Genomic DNA, 25,632 nt, shown 5'->3' with positions numbered 1-25,632 from the left:
TTTTGATGCTGAGAGTGAAAAATATAATGTGGCACATTTCTTTAAAGCCGCGCTGAAGCCTCCTTTATTGCACTGATTCTGTTTTAAAACATTTATCCCTCTCTGTCTAATTTCCCTTCAAACACTTTGCTTTTCTCTGCTGCGCGCTGAGGAAATAAACGAGCCAGGCCGATAATAATAAAACTGTAGATCCGGCCCTTTTACAGACTCCGGCTACTTAAAATGATTAGGTGGAATAATCCGCATTATCATTTTCAATCAGCTTTATGATTAAAAATACAAGGAATGAATAAAGTGTGACCCCCTTTACCATCAGGTCCCCGCGTTCAGATTACAGCCTTTTTATTATTGTCATTAAATCAAACACATCTTCTGTGCCAGCTTTAAACCTGCCTGAACTTTGACACGCGGGCACAAACAGGATAACACCCTGTGCAGGATAATCGCCTCGCACGCGCACGCAGTCACATGCGCACCTGAGCCCACTCACTCACTCACTCACTCACACACACACACACACACACACACACACACACACACACACACACACACACACACACACACACACACACACACTGCATTGTACACGGGTCCGTCTAATAAGCCATGCAGCGAGTTGCAACCTGCAAAATATTTCACTCACTGGTCTGGTCATGCATTTTTTCCTCCTTGACGTTGAACCTCCTCCTTCTCCTCCACTCCTCCGGCTCCCTCTCTCTCCCTTCTTCTCTTTCTCTCTCTCCCACTCCCCCCCCCCCCTCCTCCTCCTACTTTTTTTTTCTGTCTAGCCTCCCTTCAACACCCCCCACCACCCCCACCCCCTCGGTATTAAGTGCGCGTCCTCTTCGGTCAGTGTGAGTAGCTGCAGGTCTTCGAAGCACTGCCAGAGTCGCCGCTCCTGCTCCTGCTCCTGCTCCTGCTCCTGCTCCTGCTCCTGCTCCTGCTCCTGCTCCGGGTCCGGGCTTCTGCTGACGGAGCCGCCGCCGCTCCTCCGCCGCAGCTGCCGGTGTCTATTCGGGCGAATCTCTCCGTCTTCTCCTCCTTCATCATCCCTCTCCTTTCCCCTCACTCTGTCCACAGCAGCACCACCAGCACCAGTGCATCTCGTCCTCTCCATCTCGCGCCTCTCTGCCTCCTCACTCGGGTCTGAAAACCCGGATTCGCGTTCGGGCTGCGCTGCGCCTTCGCCGTTTTAAGCCCCGCGTCTTATATTACCAAACCCCCTTTATTACAAGACTATTTACAATCTCTTCCCCCTCCTCCTCCTCCTCCTCCTCCTCCTCTTCTTCTCCTTCTTCTTCTTCCTCCTCCTTCTCCTCCTCTCCACCCCACCCCAGCACCATCAACACACCCTCCCCTCTACTCTACTCTACTCTACTCTACTCTACTCTACTGTTCTGTTGTGTTGTGTTCTGTGTGCAGCTCGAACCTGAGGCACATCTGAAACTTATTACACGGGGCGCTTATGGGCCCGCTCGCACTCCCACGGTCTGCACTTTGGATTTCACGCAGACAGACACACAGACAGACAGAGGGGCTTTGAACCCTATAGTACCCCATATACCCTCCCCCCCCCCCCCCCCTCGCTCCAATACACACTCACTTACACTGTACATCTCAACTATAGTAGCCACACACACTTTCACTCTTCACGGTCGAAATGTCTGGATTGTGATTTATGACTCAGAGCTGGTGTACAGGTCAGGATCAGTCTTGTTCCTTTAAATAACAATAAAAACACAACAGCAGAGGAACATTTCCTCTCAGTGTGGATGAATTCATTGATTCTTTCGATGATTTCCTGCCGTGGTAAACACATCCCTAACCCTTTCTGAAGTTCCCATGAATACAAGTCATTATGCATCACTGTAAGGTTTGGTCTCGCGACCAGACATAATAAAACACAATACATATTTATAAATGTTAGAACATGCTCTTAAAAAATGACAATTCCAGGTGTTGCACATAATAATAAGATTGTCTTTGTTTTACGGGGCCAGGTTTTGATTATTATCTGTAAGCGGATACAGACCTCTGTTTGTGTGTGTGTGTGTGTGTGTGTGTGTGTGTGTGTGTGTGTGTGTGTGTGTGTGTGTGTGTGTGTGTGTGTGAAACCACCCAGGTTATAGCCTGTGTCTATATTTCTGTTGGTTGTTCAACCTGTCCGTCCTGTTCGCTGCAGCCGGAGAGTTCGCTGCGAGCTCCTTGATCATTTAACACGTGCGTCTTCTTTTCCTTCTTCTCTCTCCTCCTCCTATCTCTCTCTCTCTTTAACAACGCAGCCTGTGTAAGCACGCGCTTTAAGGACACAAACATATAAGCTACATTTACTCACACGCGTGTGCGTGCGTCCCGGTGAGCTTGTGCCCGCAGCTTTGCGCGCTTTCTCATACCGCAAAGAAAAGCGGCCACCGCATGCACAGACTTAGTTCACACAGACACACAGACACACAGACACACACAGACACACACACACACACACACACACACACACACACACACACACACACACACACACACACACACACACACACCGGGTTGTATTATATCCGCCCCCCTCCAGTCTCGCTCCTGTCCGCGGCTTCCCTTGCCCTGTTTTGCGTCCACCTCTCTCTCTCTCTCGCTCTCTCAGTCGCTCTCTGCATATTGCTTTCATTAGACATCTCTGCCTCTCTCTCTCTCCCTCACTCGCACACACACACACTCCTCCCTCCCTCCCTCCCTCCCTCCAAGTGCCTCTTGTCCGGCCCCCCTGATCTCTGTGTCCATTGGCTTCCACCGTGTCTATTTCTCATGTCCAGCCCCCCCCCCCCCCCTCTCTCTCTAATGACCGTCCATTGGTGTTGTTACTGCGCGTCCCGTCCGTCCCTCCTCCCACTCCCACTCCCACTCGGGTGCCGCGGCCCTGCCCATGTTTTTGTATGTCGGGTGTCCGTCCATCGCCTGACGTTCAAGTTCGCCCGGAACGTCACGTCCGTGCACTTGAACTTGCACAGCTCAGAGGGGGGGTGGGGGGTTGAGGGGAGGGGTGGTGGGGGGGAGGGGGGGGGGGCTTTTGCCATTTTTTCCATCTCTCTCCCCTTCTCTCTCTCTCTCCATCCACCTCTCTCTCACTCTCTCTCTCTTTTTTCTCAGCTCTCCTTTCTCAAAAAAGCCATGACGGCGATCCCGCGATCCATCTTCGCCTCCGCGCCATCTTTGTATTATTTCTAATTTATTTTTATTTTTTTCCTTGTGGATGTCAAAGGCGTTGGATGAAGATATTTTTTGCCCCACCGGAGTCTCCTCTCTAACCCCGGCTCTCCCCGATGTGATCCGCGCTGAGCGCCGCCGCCGCCAGCCACCATGTCTCGCCGCAAGCAAGGCAAACCCCAGCACTTAAGCAAACGGGATTTTTCGCGTAAGTAGAGATGAAAAAGAAAGAAAAGAAAATGTCATTTCTGGCTCCTTTTCAATTCATTCAGCAAACCGGGGGGAGAGAGAAAAAGCAGCGAAACAGGAGCTTGTGGACACCGGACGCACCGCTCGGACCCGCGGTCAACTGGACTTAATAGCGTGAAGAGAAAGTGCGACACCCTCGTGCGTAAAAGCCGCTCGGATATCCCCCCGAAAAGCCCGAAAGAGAGAGAAAAAGTTTTGTGTGTCGGTGTACACCGGCCACTGCCTCTCTGATTCACGGCCAGAATGTGCATTCACAGGCTGTTACTGCACTCTGTGGCTCCGCTGCCCCCCCGGTCGCTCCGGTCAGTGGGAAGCGCGCAGGGCTCCCGGTAGCAGAGCGCGTATTCTCCGCGGAGGTTTCGTGGAGAAATCACCACCCGGAATATCGCTGTGTGATAGTTCTGCAGGCAGGTCTCATCTGCTCTCTCGTTCTATTTTTGGATTATTTTCAGAAAAAAAAACTTGGAGGTGGATGTTTGGATCGAGGGGGAAAAATCTCGTGCCCGAGTGTTTACAACTGCCTCCCTCTATCAGCAGCTCAGCGGCACAGACAACACAAATCGATTTATTTTACACACTTTTTCCAAAAATCCTAATGCCTCTTATGTAAAGGTAGTTTGTTGGTGATTATTTTCGATAAGATGCTTTCTTCCTGAAACAGCCAGCTGAGTCTGTGCAGCTCAGAGTTAGAGACAAGAAACACAGCAACAGGACAAGCAGCACACCGAGTCCCGTGCTTTATCCTCTGCAGCACAATTTAAACAGAAAAAAACTATATAATTTTAATTCCTTTGGCTTCATGAACATTTAAGGTAAAACAGAATATCAGGTATTAGTCGGTGGGCTGCAGCGGTGTGTGAGGGGGGGAGAGCAGATTCCACCAATGTGGAGTTACAGTAAGACTCCGTCTTTACGCACATTGATCACTCTCAGGTTTTGAGTTTTTGAAAAAGTTAACTGGTTTTATTGAGACGCATAGGTCGAGAAGCAGATGAGTGTGTTGGGGAAACTGCGGGGCGAGTGTCAAAGTAGCGTTACTGCCACACCATGTGCCATACTGTGCGCCACCTCCAGTGTTGGAGCGGCTCTCCAAGTGTCTCCAAAATAGACAAAACAGGAAGATATTCAAGCATGTTTACGCTCCGTTGCTTCACTATGTGTCGATATGTTGACGATAGCTGTCGCCTGTGTTTGATTTGGAGAGAGAGAGAGGGGGAGAGAGTGTGTGTGTGAGTGTGTGTGTATGAGAGAGAGAGCGGCTGGGTGACAGCGCCAGTCACCATGGCCATGGGCCGTCGCTAGGAGGCAGAGCGCGATCAGAAAACCCAGCGCTGAACTTGAACCTGATCAGTTTCACCGCAACCCCTTCCTACACACGGCTACTATTTGGCGTTCTCTTTAGAATAAAGGGAAAGTATACTAGACGCAAGGCACGGAGAAAGGGAGGGGGAGCAGGGGAGGGGGGGGGGGGGGCATCTACAGTTCCTCTTTATCACCACAAACCGACTTTCTCTCCCTCTATCTCCCCCATTTTTTTTGTTCATCACATTCTACTTCCAGGCTGCAATCAGCATATGCAGCTCGTCAGTAATATGCTGCAGAAAGCAGACTCTCCTTTCACCCCTCCGTCAACCCTCAACACCACACACACACACACACACACACACACACACACACACACACACACACACACACACACACACACACATTCCATTTTGCATATAGATTCACATTTGTTTCCAGTGCAGCTCAGACTTCGGCCTGTCGCGCTCAAGAAAAGATCCAACCCGGATTATTTCTTGTCTTTTTTTTTTTTTTTTAAACACCTGTACTTTCATTTTCTCCCTTTCTCACAACTCTTTATTTCTAAGATATTATTTCCATTATTAGTGTTTGCTTTCTAACAACATGAGCTGGACGAATTAAAGCAGTAAAATGTAACAGCTCTCCACCTTCTCCTCAGATGAAATTATATCATCTGCACTTTCTATATTTTTTAAAAAATATGAATTTATTTTACGTTAGTAGTTTAGTCCAACTGCTACGTTTCCCTGCTGTGCTTGTTTCATAGATTCATTACAAAGTGTAACTTTGAGCCTTTAGTTTGCTGAAAGAGGTTTTAATTTAGAGCACATTTATACTTTTGCTCCTGGACATGTGCTTGCTTTGATATGTGAATCTTTTATATCACCTCTCTGCACTGCTCTGTAAATACACTCAAATGACAGAATTTAATGTGCTCTTATTTTAAAAATGTATCTGTGTGCATGAAGAGCTTTGCTGCGCTATATTTCTTTCTTTCTTTCTTTCTTTTTTTTGATAACCATTTTGGGTCTCTCGTCCTCCCACCTCATGCTCCACTAAATCCAAGAAAATGTTTTTCAAACCTCTGCATATCCACTCCGGAGTTCAACTTTAGAAGTGAGGGGCTCATGCAGCTTTCATTAATTTATTTGTTCCTTTTTTTGTTGTTTTTTTAATTGTGAATGTATTGCCCCATGTGTGGCATAGTGCTGACCTGAAGTTAAATCAAAGAGGAGAAGAGGAGGGAGGGAGGGTAATAGTGTGTGTGTGTGTGTGTGTGTGTGTGTGTGTGTGTGTGTGAGATGGTGCAAGCCAGGAATTTATCATGTTATCTCCATGTCCCAGTTCATGCACAGATGTTGCGCAGGATTGCGGTGTTCAAATGATATTTCCTTGAGGGGATGTAGTCCAAATTCAGACCCTGTCTCCCCCCCTCTGCCTTTCTCTCTCCTTCCCCCCCTCTCTCTGTCACACATACACACACACACACATACACACACACACTTGTACATTCCCATACACACTTTGTTACTCATGCATGCACAGGAACCCTATCCCTTTTATCAGACAAAATCTGTACCAATCACCCAGACAGTGAAAATTAAAATCTATTTTTTGATTCTCAGTGGTTTTAAGTTCATTAAAATGTGAAATTGGCTGCTGAGTAAAGAAGGTCAACATGCATTAGGCGGCTAGCACAGAGTCAGACTCTTCACCTTGGACTGGAAGATTTTCTTTAAAAGAGGGACAGTGAATTATGTTCTCCCGTTTCACTTCTCTAATTCGGCGGACCACTCTGTTCACACTCATCTCCCTCCACTGAGCCCCACAAAAGGCTTCTTAAAAAAGTAGTGAGGAGTTAATCCGGCCTCGGAGGGGTGAGGAATCGGGTTGAACGGCTCATTTTGAGGGTGATTTCCCGCTGTACAAGCAGCTGGTATCTAAGAACTGTAAGGCAGGCGCATGTAACAGAGACGGAGGGAAGAGTTTTTCCTCTCCGTGCAGCCTGCCTCTCCCCTCCGTCTCCCCTCCGTCTCCCCGGCACATGCAGCTCAGTGTGTTGGACATGTTTGTGACAGTTTCCCCTGTTGCTGATTACAGGATCCAACCCTGTACAAACAAGGTTAGAGAAGTGAAGCTCCATGTATTTAGTTCCTGGACCATCATTTTCTAACTTCCCCCTGTCATTGGCTGTGAAATTGTTATCTTTGAAAAATCTGATTTGAGATCTGCAGCTATTCAGGATATTATTTCCTCCCATTTGTTCTTATGATGTGTGATCCACATCAGCTTGCATTCTAATCATTTTTTCTGCATTACATGCATTTCTATCATTACAAGGCACGTTGTCTTACCCCCCTTATTGTGTGCACCACATGGCAGGCTTTTATTTAGCCGAGCCTCTTTAACTCTGATCCTGGATGTGACGGGAGCAGAGAGAATCCATGGACTTTCCTCTGTCATCAATTCCCACAAATAGTTGTATCAATCGGTTTAAATTACAAGAGAGAAAAAGGAGAAATATGAACACTTTGTTATTGCTTTTCTGCTGAGTGTCACCTTCTAATTTACTCCGTTCTGCTCACTCTTCCTCTTTCCTCCCACCCTCCCATCTTTTTCTTCTCTCTCTTCCTCTCTGCGTCTTCCCCCCCTCTGCCTCGCCAGCAGCCGAGCCCCTCTCCACGGCCGTGGTCTCGTCGGAGGAGCTGTCGGAGCGCTGCTCGGAGCACTCGGAGGAGAGTGGCAGCTTCAACGGGCAGCACGCGGGCTCGGCCGTGAGCCGGCTGCCCCCCCCCCCTCTGGAGCAGGACCTGCTGACCTGCGGCCAGTGCCAAGCCACCTTCCCCCTGGCTGACATCCTGCTCTTCATCGAGCACAAGAGGAAGAGATGCCACGGGCCGCCGTGCCTGGCGGTGGGCCGGGGGCTGGACAAACCCCCCTCCCCCTCCCCAGGCCTGGCCCTCACGCCGGCCCCAGCCCCCGCCCTGGGCCTGGGCTCCATGGGCTCCCTGGGCTCCCTGCGCCGCCGCCGGCCCGTGGAGGTGGGCGTCCAGGCCACGCTGGCCGACGACGACGACGACCGGCTCTCCTCGCCCCGCGGGATCTGCCCCAAACAGGAGCCCCTCCCAGGTAAACACAACACAACACAACACAACACAACACAACACAACACAACACAACACAACACAACACAACACAACACAACACAACACAACACAACACAACACAACACAGCTCCTGCTGCAGAGCTTTCAACAAAAACAAAAGACACAGCAGCTTTAGTGCAGCACCACACGGCTGGTCAGATCAGTGTGGGGTAAATTCACATTAGAATCTAACACAACAACCGAAACAGACGAAGAGTTGATTGTTTGTCTTGGACACTGTGAAACCTCACTGCTCCACCTAGAAGCTATGGAGGCTCCAGCTTCTACTTTACAAATCAGCACGTTGTGATTTTGCTTGTGCATATTTAAAGTATTATCCTAGAGGGCTGAACAATGGTGTGTGTGTGTGTGTGTCTGTGCTGTCAGGTCTCATTTTTGTTTCATCAGTGCATTGTGTATGTGTCGTGGTACAAAAAGCCAGCGTAGCCCCACATACCTCCAAACCTGATGGGGGGCTGGAGGAGTGGTTTTTTTTTTGTTTTGTTTTTGAAGGGGGGCACTGAAGCCAGTCCTGGTTACAGCAGGAGATGTGATTGGCTGGGTTTGGTAGGGTGGGTGTTGTCAGACAAACAGCAACACAGAGACGTCACAGGTGGGGAGGAAACCCAGGAGAATACGCCTCTGTTCTCTCATTGATGACACAAAAGCACGCACACTGGTTTGATTTAGGACGGCTTCTCTCTCTGTGTTGTCTTTTGTTTGTACCGACTAGTGTGGAAGTGGAGTGTGTGTGTGAGTGTCTCTGTGTGTGTGTGCAGAGAGTGCAGGACAGTGTAACGGATCTTATCATCCCAAGTCTGACCAGCTGTCCTTCCACTGATCCACTGAATTAAATGCAGATATTTTGTGTGAGGGAATGTGTGTGTGTGTGTGTGTGTGTCTGTGTGTGTGTGTGATCTCCCAGTTTGCTCATTTTGCTCATTTCCACAGTGTGACTGAATCCCACAGGCAAAGAGTCTTGTGTGACCTTGACTTTGTGGCACCACTGGTCAGTGTATTAGTGGACTTTTAAGGTGTGCGTGCCAAGGGAGATCATTGGTTGAACTGGTTGTGTTGGTGTATTTGTGTGTGACTTTCAGTCTGGGGAGTAACTGCAGCCTCTTTCTGGGATTGGGTGCGCAGAATGTGTGTGTATGTGTGTGTGTGTGTGTGTGTGTGTCTCTCTCATGTGGCCCCAGCAGATGTGTCCTGCTCTCGGTGTGGTTTCTCTCCTTCCACTGCCACATCTTAGTGACTAAATGCAGCCCAGCTCTCCCATCTCTTTCATTCTTTTCCCTCTCTTGAGTTTACCTTCATACCAGACTTCATAGGGAAAATACACCATTTCACCTCCCGTTTTTATTTCCCCGTCTCCGTTCCCAGTGCAGGAATCAAATGAGAGGCGAGAGGCAAGAGGGAGAAGCCAGTTTTAGTTTTGCTCATAGAGGGAAAGTCGTTTATTTAAAGCGTCTTAACACCACTAATTATTTGTTGCAGTGCCATTCTTTTTTCTTCCTTGTGAATTTTAATTAGCAGTAGTTTTTAGTGGCGGGCTGCCTGTACTAAATTAGCTGTTACAGAGAGAGAGAGAGAGAGAGAGAGAGAGAGGCAGAGGAAGAAGGGGTGAAGATGAAATAGAGCAGCAGAAACACACAAGCAAAATACACTATTTATCACTTCGCCCGTTGAACGCAGCTCAGGAATCCTAAATGTTGTAGTTTGTTTTCCGTTTTGTCATTTCTCTATGTGTGTGTGTGTGTGTGAGGAAATAAGCGCAATAAGCTGAAGGCGTTGCTGACCGTTTCTGGTAACAGATCAGTGTTAGAATTTACTGTCACAGGAAGTTAAGATGAGGAAAATTGCTCTGCAATTAAAGTCGTTTTTGACCTTTGACCTTTGTCTCTAGGATACAAGAGACAGACTCACCTCCTGTATGTCAGCTGGAAGGAGTTAATGCAACATGAGAGTGTGCGTCTGCATCTTTTTTTTTTTCTTCAAACCTTCTTGTGTCTGTGCAGGGACTATATGTTTCAACACACACACACACACACACACACACACACACACACCCACTTGTACACACACACACACACACACACACACACACACACACACACACACTCACAGACACTCACCAGCTAAACTGGGTTATTAGAGCGATTTACATCATAATACAGCGTCTGGCTGCTTGAATAGCGTTGTGTGTGGGAACGTCTTGGTAGGAACAGCTGTACACTCAGACAGGAGCGTTACACATCTTGTCTGATGTTGATGTCAAGCTGAACAGCAGACATACTGAGCATTATTAAATGTTCGCTGTTTTGGAAATTTGAAAAGGAAAAAAAAAAAGAAAAAGATTTTGTCCAACTGCATAAAGAAGTCATGGTTTTATTTATACCCTGTCCTCTTTAATTGTTGATCTCTCAGCCACTGGACACACAACCAGCACAAACAACCACCTCACTGGCTGAATTTTACGCAGCACATTCATCCTGATAGCTGATAATTAAAGCCAGTATTTTCCTCCTCCGACCCCAGCTTTCATCCTAATTGACCCCAAACTGTCACGGTGAAGTAAATATGTGAAAGACAGAGGGAAAAAAAAAGAGAAGAAAAAAAAATTGCTGGAATTTCAGCTGCGATTAAAGCTGTCCAAAATCATTCCTAATGACAAAAAAAGGAGGTGAGGGAAGAGTGCGTGTGTTTCTTATTTGTAAACGCTGGCTTCGGTTGTGTCTCCTTACAGTGTGAGGCGTCAGTTCAGCCAGTACGACGTCAACGACTCATGTGAGTCTACAGAAAAAAAAACATCCTCTCTGATTTATATTTGTAACCTCAGAGACATAAGATATGACACTATTTTATGTTAGTGTCCATGCTTAATCCATAGTGATTTTCATAAGTAAAAATATGATCCCAATGCATCATTTTCAATTTATCCTCCTGTAATTTTGAGGGATTTACTCATATAATTCCAGCAATAATAATAATAATTCAATCGGACTTCCAGGGAATATTCTTCATTTTTCATGTCATGTTCCAGGACGTCAGGGCGTCTTTTTCTTTATTTCTACAAATGCAGCCTGTCTTTTTATTATTATTTTTTTATTTTCTATTTTTTTCTGCAGGCGTCTGTCCGTACGGCTGCTTGTTGTTGAAATGTGTATCAGCGTTTCTGGTCAGAGTGGTAGAGAGCTGCTGTGGCTGCTGAGGCTCGGAGGAGAGCACAAAGCAGCCGACTTGTGCCGGAACGCTGCTATTTACATATCAAACAGCTCCGATCAAGGAGAGCCAGACATTACCTGTGTGTGTGTGTGTGTGTGTGTGTGTGTGTGTGTGTGTGTGTGTGTGTGTGTGTGTGTGTGTGTGTGTGTGTGTGTGTGTGTGTGTGTGTGTGAGTGTGTGTGTGTGTGAGACAGAGAGAGAGAGAGAGAGAGAGAGGACCGTAGAGGCAAAATGCCGATCAGTCATGCAAAAAGGCAGCATACCCGCCCACCCACGCCCCACACACACACACGCACGCACACACACACACACACACACACACAGTTAGTACTCTCTCTCTTGCCCATTTATTCTATTAATCCCTGACTGAGATGAAAATTCTGATTATAATCCCCGAGGCGCCCCTCATTCAGAAACAGCATCACTAATGTATGTCTCAAAAGAGAGGGGCTTGCATGTGTGTGTGTGTGTGTGTGTATGAAATTTAGTGTGTGAATGGCCATGCCCCCCCCCCCCCCTTTAAACCAAATGTGGTTGTGATTTACAAAAATTCTCTGGCTTGAAAATTGAAATGTAGAATGAATTCTCTTGTGGATTATTTCTGGAGTAAATACAATTTCCTTCTGTCCAGTTATTTGCCAGTCAATTTCTCATAATTAGCATCGAGAATTTAATCCTGTCCTCTATGGAAAATCTGCGATAATATGTGTGTTAATGAGCCGGAATTGATACGTGGCCAGTGCAAAGAATTATTCATCCTACTGACCACTGATTTGCGATAAACTCTATTAGCCTATCAATATTAGCTCATTACCAGAGATATTATCGATACTACATGATGATAAATCCAGAAATTTCTTGATGCAATTTCTTTTTTTTTTATCAGCCACACGTTCTGCCCCCAAATGTGTGCTGGGCCCAGCCCGGCTCTCAGACCACTCAGGAGTCATCCTGGCTTCAAGCCCTGTAACATGAGAATTGTTAGTCTATGATCCAGTGATTAGCAATTAGCTTATCATCACCGGTTAATGCCATGCACCTCAATACACATTAGTGCATTTTTAACACCCATTCATTGTCTGGCTCGGTGTCAGATCTCGCTCTCTATCTCGTGTCTATTCTCTCCCTCTTCTTTTTTTTTTTTTCCATTTTCTCTTTTGGCTCATGCGTCTGTCTCTCCCTCTCTCTGTCTCTTTCTCTCTCTCTGTCTCCCCACAACATTCGCAGTCAATGCAAATCTGGGACAGCCAATTGATACTGAGTCAATTACAGTATGTTTGGTATGTGTGTGTTTCATGCTGTAGCACATCCCGATGAGTCTACAAAGAGATTTCTCACGCTGGCTGCCATTACTAAATCTATTGGTGCTCCCTCCTCCCCCGTCACTCCTTCTCTCTCCCTGTCTGTCTTTTCTTTCTTTTTCAGAATTAGATTTTATTTAGTGGACTCAAGTGCAGCGTCAGAATGTAAACATGATGCTTTGCGCAGAAAACACCAGTAGCAGCAGCAGTTTAATAATCTGCTATAAAGACCAAGACGCAAAAAAACCAACAACTCAAAAACAAAAAAAGCCTCAAACCTCAAACCTCCATAAACTGTTTATTGGCAAAACTGTTGATTATTATCTGCAATCCAGATGCAGAAAAAACTTAATCTCTGACACAAATAAAACTGATGGAGAAGAAGCATTTTATGTTACATATCAATAACTTTTTCTTGCTTTTCTCTTGTCTGAGCTGGGAAAGTCCAGAACCAGTGAACCTGTTGATGGAAACATAATACTCACACACACAGACATGCACTTGTATTTTGTTACATAAGATAGTATTCAGTAGATAGTATTATGTCAGCGCTGAACTGAGTCTGGTCTGGTCCTGGTCCTTTATTAAAAGGTCCTTCAGAAATGCAACACCACACTTTGGTGAAACTGGGCACTGAGAGACGGATTAAAACAGGAATTGTGTTATTCAGAGCAGCAGAAGCTGATGTATCCTGACTTTTACTTCAGAGTATGGGGCTGCGCTCCAGAAATACTGGATCCTACGTTTCCCATAATGCAACTATGATTTTTTTCAAAAAAGTGAACTTGTTACAAGGTGTGAATTTCTTCTTGAAGTGAGTGTGTGAGATGAACCTAGAGGTTGCTGAGCAGGGTCAGGAGTGTTGCTCCACATGTGACCTTTGACCTTTCTGTTAGGAAGTGAGAGTTATCACCACGGTGGACCATCAGATAAGACACATTCCACTGTACCAGCAGTGGCAGGTGTATTGAACAGTCGTTGTCATGGTAACAAGAATATGATGGTTGGTGTACCACACCTTCATTGTCATGGTAATGGCCATAAACAGGTTAGGGGTGATTTAAAGGAAGAACTATGCTAGGTGTTGCTACATCATAATAACTACCATCACCTGACAAAAAAACAATCATTGGTTATAATATCTCTCCAATCATTGATCTGGACAACAGCATTTTAACAGCAAGTCGTTTTAGTTGCCTTTTTTTTTTTTTTTTACAGTGCAAATGAGATTCACCATCGAGTAAATAATTCAAAATGGAGTAAAATCTCTTCTACTGCATCCTGGGAGAAACGGTCCGGTGCAGGAAGTGATGCATTTTACATGTTTGGTGGGTTCGGAATAAATAGACGAAGAGCAGGGCATGAGCAACAATCACCACGACAGACAACAACAACATCAAAGACATGACACTGCCCACACACTCTGACTGACAGCTCGTCCCTGGGAAGTGCGGCGTAGACGCACCGCGGCCACGGCGACTAAAGACGTAGACAGATCTCCCAGATCAACGTGGTTCGGCCAAAAAAAAAACCCGTCCTCAAACAATGACAACAGCAGAGAACAACAAGACATTAAAAAGACCCAGTTTGCACTATTTCCAGCGGTGACGGCATGTCAGCGATGTGTATGACGTCAAGACGACTACTGTACGCTCACTGATGGAGGATTGTTTATTGATCTGGCTCTTTGTGTTTATGCGAGTGATTCGACATCCACGCTACATTTACTCCTCGGTGGTGAGAGGGAAAGCTGCTGTTTTTGGCTCACTTGCTGCTCGCAGTGTGTGAGTGTTTATTCCTGTGCACTCACACACAAACACACACACACTGCTCTTGGTGTGCTCAGGGGGTGCACACATGTAACTCAACTCTCTTATTATGTTGAAGGCAGTTGAAGGCCTGTTCATAAAACTGTTTATACACTACAAAGCTTATTTATATAGGCCATTGGATTACAGAGTGGCTCTACACACAAACACACACACATAGACACACACACATAGACACACACACACACACACACACACACACACACACACACACACACACACACACACACACCAGATATGTGTTCATTCAGTCCTTCTCTTTGTATGTACCTGCCACCACACATCCAGCATCCTGACATGTATGTGTGTGTTCATAGCGTGAGTGAGCGTGTGTGTGTGTGTGTGTCTGGCAGTGTGTGTGCAGGACATCCCCTTGGTGAAGTGTGCCAGGCTCTGAGCTGGCAGTGTGTGTGTGTGTGTGGCCGGTGTGTGTGGAAGGGCCTGGCTCCTTGCTCTGGTTTCATGTTTCCCATTTGGCTGCACTACTACTACAACTGTAGCAGAGCAGAGCACACACACACACTCACACTCACTCACACACACGCCACCGTGCTGTGACTGTATGTGTTGATAAGTAGAGCAGGAACAGTGTATGCACAACTTGATGACTACCAGTGGGTCTAAATCTTTCATTCTGGCATTGTGAGAGTGAGTCTGTTTCCTCCTCACTCCCACTTTAAGTCTTTCTCCTCAGCAAATTAAAAGCATGTCTGCTGCCAAATAAAGTAGAATTCATTTTCAAAGCAGGATAACATATGTAATCTCAGGCAACTCACTCAAAAAAAAATTTCCAACATGCAACTCACTGCAAACGCACAAGAGAAGATCACGGTGGACGTGGATGGTATTTAACAGTTGGTTCTTTAAAGGGAGCTTCTCTACCTTCAGACTGACACCAACACTAAACACCTCTAACCACTGTAGTCATGGATCTGCATTAAAAAAGAAATACAACTAGTACTGTGGCAAGTCTCTCTTAGAAAGACAGAACATTGTAGCTGCACATTTTTTCAGATTGAAAAGCGAAGGATTAAACACTCCAGAACAGATCCACAGATGGCAGTCAATAACCATTTACACAACATTAATGGACAAAGATTTCATATTCACACAACTTCTCAAATGTGAGTATTTGCGGTTTTATCTCAATGTCAGTGACTTTGCCGTCTCTGGGCCTCACACTCCTGCTTGGACAGAACAAACAGTTTGACACATTGGGCTGAGAAAGGAAATAATGAGATCAAACAAAACTATTTTAGCAGCCGAGTGGAGTGTCTCTAAAACGCAAAATCTGAATCATGATGATCATCTTCACTGATGAAAGGTGAAATTTCAGATATCTGCATGGTAGCCCTAGAGGAGCGTTTTTAATTGAATCTTGTGTGTGTGTGTGTGTGTGTGTGTGTGTGTGTGTGTGTTGAACATCATGTTAATAATATTATTCCTTCCTTGGTTGTTTTCAGCAGTGCTTCCCAACCTGGGGTCCAGGCACAACTAATGGTTGCAGTAAATGACACTAGAACAAGGGTGACAAATTCATGAAGTCACATAATAATAATTAAGAGAAAAGAAGAGAAGCCAGGTTTCTTTCTTCCTCTAATTCAGCTGTTTGTGGTGTGTGGTTCAGATAAAAGCAGGGACACAATCACTACTACAACCTGTCAAAGTGGGAGGTAAACTGCTCATTTTTGTGTCACAAGCCAAAAAAAGTTGCGCTCCTCTGCTCTGACTGCAACACCCCATCACATTTTTTATTATTACTAGCACCATCCTGACCGTGTTTTCACATCCCATCATGCACTGTGGTGTCTCCACCTAGAGACGCTTCCTAAATGAAACTATATTTTTAAACAAATATATTTTCGGCTAAAATAAGTGTCAGATGAAAAATATCTCTCAACTACTGGCTTTTGTCAGATGTCGAGGAATACGCTATTTCATAATTCTCCAAAAATAAAAAAAAGGCGTATTCATAAACACACACAACATGTAGAAGCCCCCCCCCTCCCCCCCTCACCAGCAGCAGTGACTGACTTTTCCCGATAATTTGCGGAGTCTCATTTGAATTTTAAGCGCTACTTTAATCTTCAAAGCTCAAACAGCTTTATGAATATGCATGCAGTGGGCAGACTTTAGTTCATTACCTAGTTGTAAATTCTAATGACCATTAGGCCCTCACAGTAATTGCCAATTGTTTTGCATTTTTGATTGGCCTATTACCATGTGCATTCGCGGCGCGCATCAGCTACGCTTGTCAGAGCCGGCATGTCAAGGGGTGTGTGTGTGTGTGTTTTCATGCTTGTATGTGTGTGTGTGTGTGTGTGTGTGTGTGTGTGTGTGTTTTCTCATTTGTGCCTAGGGTGAGAGATATATTTGTGTGTGCGTGCGTGCATGCATGTGTGTGTTTTAGACTAATATAAATGAAAGTTGCATTTTTTTAATTGTGTGAAGACTGAGAGCTGAGCCAGAGATTGGACATATTTAATTTACATGATGTCTTGTCTGTTCCCTCATTACACTGCTTGTCTCTCACAAACACACAACACACACACACACAGAATATACCAAATGCAAACCATCTGGCTCTCTCCTGTACGTGTCGGTTTTGACATGGTAAAATGATTTCTCAATGCCCATCTCTCTCTCTCTCTGTCAGCCTATTCATTTTTACTGCCCCCCCACCCCACCCCCCCATACCCACCAACCCCTCCTCGTCTTTTCTCTTTCTCCTTGAACAAACAGATGTCAGATACCTCTCTTTTCCCTCTCCTCATCCCTCCCTAACTCCTAAGGCTGCCATTTTGAAGACAGTGATTCGTCTTCCTAAGTGAGTTTGTCTGTAAACATGGATGAAAACTCCCTAAAAAAAAGAGAGAGACAAAATGAATTCCATTGTTCTGTCCTCAGCAGAAAAGCGCCGCTCTCTCTCGCTCTATCTCTGTGTATATGTGTGTGTGTATCTGTCACGTTACAGTTGTTGAAAGCACACAAGGAAAAATAGGCACCTGTGCATAAACACTCACACACACCTTCCTTTGTGCTGAAAGAGGCTTCTGACACTTTTTGAGAGAGAGAGTCAGAAGAACAAGAAGAGAGTCAATAAAAGAAATTAATTTTCCATCTAATAATGAGGCTGGACAATTAAGAAAGTGAGAACAAAGCAGCAATAACAAACAAGAACAACTGGTGCACAGGCACCAATCTTCATGTTTTCTTCTTCACTTCCCTTTGTTGCTTTTTTCTTTTTTCTCATCTCTTCACCCTCCCTCTCTGCCCCCCAAAGACACACACACACACACACACACACACACACACACACACACACACACACACACACACACACACACACACACACACACACACACACACACACATGCACACACATTTGTCTTCTTCCTCACATCTTCCCAGTTTGTGTACAAACGCTGTGAGGGAGATATGTGAACCTACATAGCGATGAAAAGGAATTCTTAATTGCCCAGAAATGAGCAATGTTACAAATGGCGGTGTAATGGACGCAGCCGAGTGGAAGCAGTGTGTGTGTGTGTGTGTGTTTTGAGGGGTTGTCTCCGGTGGGACTCACAGGGCCTGTTTCCTCAGGTCACACACACACACACACACACACACACCCTACATACCTCTGGCTGCTGTTACTCACTTCAAAGTTGTTAATATTCAACTGGGAAACTGTATCCAGAGCACAGCTAAATTATTAAGCGTATGAACTTTTTAGGCAGTAAGATGAACTGATGGGCCACATCTATGAGATCCTCCTCCTCTGCTCCATGTGTGTGTGTGTGTGTGTGTGTGTGTACATGAACATGCCCTCTCCTTCTGCCCGGTGCTTGGTCTTTGGCCAAGGCCATGCATAATTGATCCTGTGCCCGCTATCATTTTCTTGATGTAATTGCCCCAGTAAGATATGATGAAATCTAATGGATAATTTATCCCTGCAAAATGGATAAAGAACCGATAAAATGTACTCTTTGTGTGTGTGTGTGTGTGTGTGTGTGTGTGTGTGTGTGTGTGTGTGCGTTAAGTAGTACAATAATATCAGAGGTGTGTGTGGTCAGTCTAAGATTACAGCGAGAGGAAATCCTCCAAATTCAGCAAAAATAATGGACACTGTTAGGATGATAAAGGCAAATTAACCACAACTGTCAGGTTTTATTGTTGATATGAATTATTATGATGCAGCTTTATAATATATCATGGCCAGTGCAGAGAGCTACATGAGAATAAATGTGTGGAAGGAAAAAAGAAATAAATGCTTTCCAGGAAAAGTCTTGCATTTAAAGCTGAGGTCTGGAGGTGGCAGCTTCATGTCCGCCGCATCAATGAAGCTCAAATAATCAACTGTGTGTGTGTTTTTTATTTTTTTATCAGTATAAAAAGCTTCAAGAGTGTTTGAAGGTTTGTTGAATTATCCCAACCTGTAGTGGAACCATGCAGTTATATTTAACCAAAGCAAGAAATTGCCCTCAAAATTACACCCCACCCTTTACCCCCCCCCCCCCCCCCTCACCCCCCACACCCCTCCCTCTCTCTGATCGCAAACCATGAAAAAAAAAGCGTTTACTTCAAGAGAAGAAAAAAGACTTCACCTCATCTTGTTAAATAAATATCTGAGTGTGAACGAGACCGTACTTCCTTGAACCCTTGTTCTGCAGCAAATAAGCCAGGAGGGAAGTCTTTTGTGTGTGAGTGTGTTTTTTAAAGCAAAGATGAAAAAAAAGAGAAAAAAGCACCTTCACCTGCTCTTTATGAATTTCTGTCAATTTTTCATTCTTCTTCTACCTGTCTTCTACTTCTCTTTCTTTGCCAATCCCTTCTCTTTTTCCTGCTTTTTTTCCCTCCTTGTGCTGCTGCGGTTTGCCGTTGTGAGACAGATGTGTTTCAACACGCTCTGGACTGGAGTTAACGCTGCTGATCGCTCTCAGTCACACACACACACACACACACACACACACACACACACACACACACACACACACACACACACACACACACACACACACACATATCTCATTTCGTTTATTTGACTTTAACCTGTCTTAAAAGAAATTGCACTTTTCTTTTTTTTTCTTTCTTTTTTCTTTTTTGCTTCAAGCAAGTTCAAGTTCAAAAGGTGTTTCTTAAGACGAACATGTGTGTGTGTTTGTGTTTGTGTCTGTAACACACCGCAGCAGACACACAAACAAAGGGAGACACACACACACACACACACACACACACGCATATGCATATACACTGTTTATCTTTGCAATACAAGGGAAATGCAGGCCCCAATCTGCAGTGCTGAGAGGTGTTGAAAGGAAAGGGGGAGTCGGGTGTGTGTGTGTGTGTGTGGGGGGGGGGCATAGGGGTAGAGCGTCCGTGGGGGATAGGGGATGTGAGAGAGAGAGTGGGTTGAGCGAGGTAGGACAGACTGGGACCTGGTGGTGGTTGTCCATTAACAGATGAACTTGGCAGACATCCAACTGTTTGATGACACGGTGTCATAGGGCTGTGTGTGAGTGTGTGTGTGGATGGGTGGGTGGGGGCTGCACACACACACACACACACACACACACACACACACACACATTACACAGTATCATTGCTTGCTCTGGCTCTGCATATTAATGTACTGTTAGCATTCAGTGGAAGCTCTCATTCCCATTTTTGTCTACCTGCATACACACCCTCTCTCTCTCTTGCTCGCTCCCTCTCCCCCCTCTCTCTCTCTCTCTCTCCTTCTCACACACTCTCACACACAAACACGTAGTTGAACAGGGACCATGCAGTTCAGACTGGTTTGCTGGCATGGAACATGTGCCACGCAGGGTTAAAGAAGGAAAGTAGAAAAATGAAAAGCAGCAACAACAAAAAAAAAAAAGTTCAAACACACACTGAAAAAGAGGAAAAAAAAATTCGCCGAGCCCTGCGCTTCAAGAGGCAGAGAGACTGAACGAGGGAGAACACGGCACATTGGAGAAAGACTGATAGACCAGGAGGAAGTCAAATATACATATTTTTAACCTTTGTGGAACTGTTGCTTGTGTAACTGAGTGCAAGTTGACAGTGCAGGAGCGCATTTATATTTACAGCAACAGCCGGGGTCAGGAGGTGCAGCAGGAAGGAAGGAGGGGAACACATAGTGTAAATTCTCACTGCCAAGCTGCTGCTGCTGCTGCTGCTGCTGCTGTTACAGTAATGCTGCTGCTGCTGCTGCTGCTGCTGCTGCTGCTGCTGCTTTCTATGGAGTTTTTCCTCAGTGGATGTGAGGGTCTAAGGACAGAGGATGTTGCTGTGATGCCATGTAAAGCCCTTTGAGACAAACTGTTTGTAAAAACGGGCTATACAAATGCTGCTGCTGTTAATGCTGCTGCATTTGAGGCGGGAAATGTGTAATGCAGTAACAGAATCTTGATTCATATTTGATCAACACTGCCTAGTTTGATAGTTTGAACGGAGTTTCGGGAGCCGGCTGCATCCGTCAGACGGACCCAATTTGCATAAAGTAGAAGTCGTGATTATGGAAATTCACATACGGCGACTGGACCGTCAACTGGACGTGTCGGATCCATGATGCACTGCGCAGCCGGAGCTCTTGCTCTGCATAGACAATGAATGGGATCCGTCAACTTGGCGTGCATCGCTGGAGTTGGTGTGTCTGCACCTTTAATGCTGCTGCTGCTGCTGCTGCTGTTAATGCTGCTGTTAATGCTGCTGCTGCTGCCCAGCAGGTTCAGTGGGTTTGATGCCTTGCTTAAGGGCAGCTTCGTGTCAGTTGTATCTGGTTGTAGCCTGGCGGGAAAGTGTTTATGAGTTGTGTTGTAGTTGGTAGTTGTAGTTTTTGTAGTTTTTGTTTTTTTGTAGTTTTTGCTCTCATGACATTCTCTTACTGGATTGATGGGAGTGGTGCTGTGCACACTGGTGTTTTTAGGTGTTATGTCTACATTTGTTCACTTTTTTGTGCACTTTTTTTTTTTTTTTTTTAATTGAGAGTTGTTTCTTTAGACTTTCTATTATTTTAGTGTTTAGCGGATACTTTTCTCATTGTACAAACAGTATGGTAGTACTGAACATTTATGATGGGCTTTACCATGATACTGTACATACTCACTGAACTCACTCACCTATAGGCATGATTTTGCTGCCCAGATGATAAAGCATGTGTCTCCTCTCTATCATGTTGTACAAGACACGTTGTGCAGGGTCGAAGGTCACATTTGTTGAGTCTGATGTGTGTGACTGTAAATATATAGGAAATACACCATAAAGTCTACTGGTAAAGCAGAGACATATAGATAACAGGTCATGACTTTGCATGTTATAATGACTGTAATGGTTAACTACTGATGCACAGGCTCCTATAGCCCTCAGTATGGTGCATTGCAAAAATTGTTAGGCAGGATCATCTTATTTGTCTCTTAAAAGAACGATGTTTTGCTGATCTGTCACACATTAACTTCATAAGGAGGAAACTACATCATGTGCGTATTTTGAAATATTTGAATAGTAATTTAATACACTGCAGTTGTAGATTTTAAAGAAGAGTGAAGTCCTCACTAACACTCATAGCTGATGTTTTTGTTAAACCTGACACCTATTAGTAGCTGTGAGAGCTACAGTACAGATGTGTCATGCTGTGGTTGTGCAGACATTTGAAAAGAAGCCTCATATTCCAGAGGAGATCAGGTCTGTGTGTGTCTTTGCATGTATCTGTGCCGGTGTAGCGCAGCCTGTCTGGAACCTCATGGTCAGTTCAGACACTTCAGAGAAAGGTTCATACAGATGCCGTTAGCGTTTTAGTAACCATGCATACGTGTGAGTCCAGACATGCAGTCGTTTTGCTCGACTGTTTTATAGTGTGGATGTCACATGGTTATGTCATTTACCAAGGGTCGGTGGGTGCAGACTGCATGTACTGTATGTGCCACATGATAGGCGGGGGGTGGTATGTGGAGTTTATGTTTGCAGTGTAGGCACTTATAGTACATGCAACATGAACTGTGAACTGGACACCGTGACCTGCACCTAGAAGTTCAGCCTTGAAACACATCCTACATCCTGCACTGTCAGCTTCTGCAGCCATGTTGCACGTGCAACATTTTGATTTAAAAAAATGAATAAACATTCTGCGACCATGAGTATGAGGAGCCTGTGGGCGTCTGTGTGTGCTTAAGTTTGTTGTGTCTGTGTTTGAGTTCACAGACTGACTAGAGAGAGGTGTACAGTAAAACAATAACCATGCAGCTGTGATGCGCCACAGCAAGGTATGATTACAGTTACAGCATCAGCCTTGTTTGATGTTTACATCTCACTATCAAAGTCTTGCAAACACATTTGGTTTGCACATCAACTAATATGCAAATTGACAACACTTTTAGAATGATTTTTAAAGCCAGTCTGATGTTTCTATACAACTAGACTTCAGATATATTTAAGTTTGCTCATGCCAGATTTCTATAGCAGGTGGAATGTCTAGTTAACAAAGTTGTTCTTTCTGTATTCCTTGAATTCCCCCTGTTGTATGATGCATCTATTTTGACTGAGTCTGAGTCACATGTGCCTAATGAAACATCTTATAATTCTTTATGAGCTTGTTGTGTGTGACATCTCTCAGCCTGTTCCATCACTGTTACCAACCCTGTTGCTCAGAAACGACAGTGGAAACTGTCAGATCTTCTTAACTTCTACCTGATCTGTCAACATGATTCAGCTTTAAACACTCAAACCGTCACATGCTGAAGTGTAACCTGTGACATCTCAGCCAGACACTCCTCACATTGGCACCTGCACTGACGCATCGGCTTAATATAAATCACTGTGTGTGTGTGGTGGCAAAGATTCCTGACCACTGCTGCAACTCTATAGGCAGGCCGTTGCACCCATGATTTCAACACAGACACACACAGACACACACAGATACACACACACCCTAAGGTCTGTATGTGGTGTAACTTACTGTTCCTACCTTTGGCTATATCTCCCCCCACCCCCCTGTCCTGCAGGCTGTTTGTGGCAGTATTTGCTGCATTAAAAATGAGAGCTGCTCGGCTCGGAGCTACCACGTCGGCTACCTTCTTTTCTCCCTCGCTCTAATCTTATGTAAACACAGAAATCAGCTCCCAGCTCGCTCTGGCAGATGCAGGCCAGCAGTGATGTCCCAGTGTGATATATCCCTCTAAAGCCCGGAATAAAAAGTTTGGAGGCACAGGGCATTTGGGGGAGCTGGGGGTGGGGTGGGGGGTGCTGTCATCTCTATCTGTATTTATACCTGTGAAGAAAGACAGATTGAAGTAAGTTCATAAGTTGGTTTGAATCCAGGTGGTTTCTTTGCAAGCAAAAAGTCCAAAGCGAAAGCTTTAATTGTTCAGGAGAGATAAATGTTTGCTCTTCATAGGGATTAAAAAAGCCACAACTATATATATTTTTTTTCATGAATGGGGGTGGGGTGGCATCACTACACTTTTAAGTGTCTAGTCTGCCAGAAATCCACAAAAAAAGAAGACAAAAGTACGGGAGGGAGGGAGACAAGCATCCCAAAGAGAGACAAAGATAAAGTGGAATAAAGAGACTGAAAGAAAAAGATATCTACAGCACGCTGAAAGAGGCATGTTGTGATGTGACCCATGTCCAGCTCCGTGTACACATAAAAGCATCTGTCTTCAAAGATATATTTTATGTATGTGTGCGAGTGTGTGTGTGTGTTTATCTGCGTGTCACGGCTGTCTGTGTGTATCTGTGTCTGTGAATGATCTATGGTCTGTGTTTACCGTGCCATATTTCGGCCTGGCCTGCCGTCACCGGTGTATGAATGATAAATTGCGGATGTCCATCGGATTCACCCGAGCACCTGTGGTCCCTCGCTCCCCGGCCGTGTGGCAGGAGAGCAAGGAAAAATAAATAAATAAGCAAAGTGAGAGATAAACAAAAAGGCCTCATAGGACTTCTTTTTTTTATTTGTCTCTAGGGCTTTTTCAGGATGCAAGATGTTACCTCTCTTTAACACCCCCTCCCTTCTTTTGCCTGTTTTTGAAAATGAAACTAACCAGCTATTATTATTATTCACTCAGACTTGAATCAGGCTTTTCCTTTTTGACTCAACATCTTTAAAACCAGTCTTGCTTTTAGGAATATTTGGTGTGTTTATTTGAAGTGTTGATCCATATCTATGTGGTTTCATCTCAGAGCAGTGACTGTTTTGTTGTGACATCACATAGTTACAGAAGTCCTGACACCTGGATTCAAGGCTGAGTTTCTGAATACAGCATTTCTCTGTGGACTAAGCCCTTTTATTCTTCAACAGTATTAATATAGAGCCTACACTTGCTTTATTATCAAAAAAGACATGGACATATGGAACCTGTAATGGCCTTTGGGTAATTAAAAACTGACTGATTAAAAAATGACAATTATTTACACCACCAGGATTATTTTCTCTTCTGAATTGACTAATGAATTGTTTACGCAAGTGACTTTGCTTGACCAGCAGTCCACAAACCTAAAGGCTATGCACTTCACTCATAGAATCCAAACAAAAAGCACTGCTCTCTAGTCCTCTGTCTTCTTGTTAATACACCATGTTAGTCGAGGACAATAAAACTCATCACTTTATAACTGTCTTCATCAATTACTTAGAAAGATTTCCCTTTGAACCTGCAGCTAATAGTTTGACTTGTAAATGTAGAATATCAGACGCAGGTTGAGCTAATCTGATCACATGTAGACACAATCATTTTCATTTTATAATCCACACGATCCTTGTTTAAAATAAACAGGAACAAATGTTAGATGTGGAAGCCAACTAAACAGACATTTAATTAAATATAAATGTCCCTTTAATCAATCAGAGATATTTGGTGGATTCTGGTTTGTCTAGCCCGTTGCCGCTCCACTCAATTATTATTACAAAAAAACTGGTGGAAAATGTGGTTTTGTTGCTTTTTACTGGTGAGGCTGGTTTGGAATGATCGATGAGTGTGACGTGTGTGTGTGTGTGTGTGTGTGTGTGTGTGTGTGTGTGTGTGTGTGTGTGTGTGTGTGACGGCCGTTATTCAAGTTTAGCTGCCAGGAGTGTGTGAGCAGATCAGGACTCAGAGGGTCACACACACTTGACTTCATTTCTAACTCACACTCGGACACAAGACGTTTTTCTGTTACATTGGTGTCTTTTGCAACTCTAACTCTGACCTATTTTTCCCAGTGCATCCCTGCTGAGACCCAAGCCTGTCTGTGTGTGTGTCTGTGTGTGCGCGTGTGGCTTGATGTCTGTTTTGTGGTTTGCAGAAATAAGTTGTCAGCTTTGTTTCTGCCCTTTTAACACATGGCCACTACTCTGTGTGTGTCTGTGTGTGTGTGTGTGCCTGACGTTGCACATGGCTGCGTCCTGTTGAC

The 25,632-nt window shown here is 44.9% G+C and overlaps 1 protein-coding gene across 2 annotated transcripts in view; it reads left to right on the top strand.

Moving 5' to 3' along the window:
- Positions 1 to 3,111: 3,111 nt before the first annotated feature.
- bcl11aa (BCL11 transcription factor A a) overlaps positions 3,112 to 25,632 on the top strand; it is a 50,402-nt gene continuing 27,881 nt past the window's right edge. Inside the window, exons 1-2 of one of the 2 annotated variants that reach the window (XM_085800965.1) lie at positions 3,112 to 3,400; positions 7,414 to 7,875. In XM_085800965.1, the coding sequence (XP_085657091.1) occupies positions 3,346 to 3,400; positions 7,414 to 7,875 (517 nt within the window). In that variant the 5' untranslated portion in view covers positions 3,112 to 3,345. Of the gene's footprint in view, positions 3,401 to 7,410; positions 7,876 to 25,632 lie in introns of both variants that reach the window. The other variant, XM_085800964.1, reaches the window with a different exon arrangement.

This window comes from Trachurus japonicus, chromosome 15, assembly GCF_045865225.1.
Source record: "Trachurus japonicus isolate A0001 chromosome 15, Traja_1.0".
In the NCBI taxonomy this organism is placed as follows: domain Eukaryota; kingdom Metazoa; phylum Chordata; class Actinopteri; order Carangiformes; family Carangidae; genus Trachurus; species Trachurus japonicus.
The sequence above is the reverse complement of the archived record's forward strand: the minus strand, read 5'-3'. Positions and strand labels throughout refer to the sequence as shown.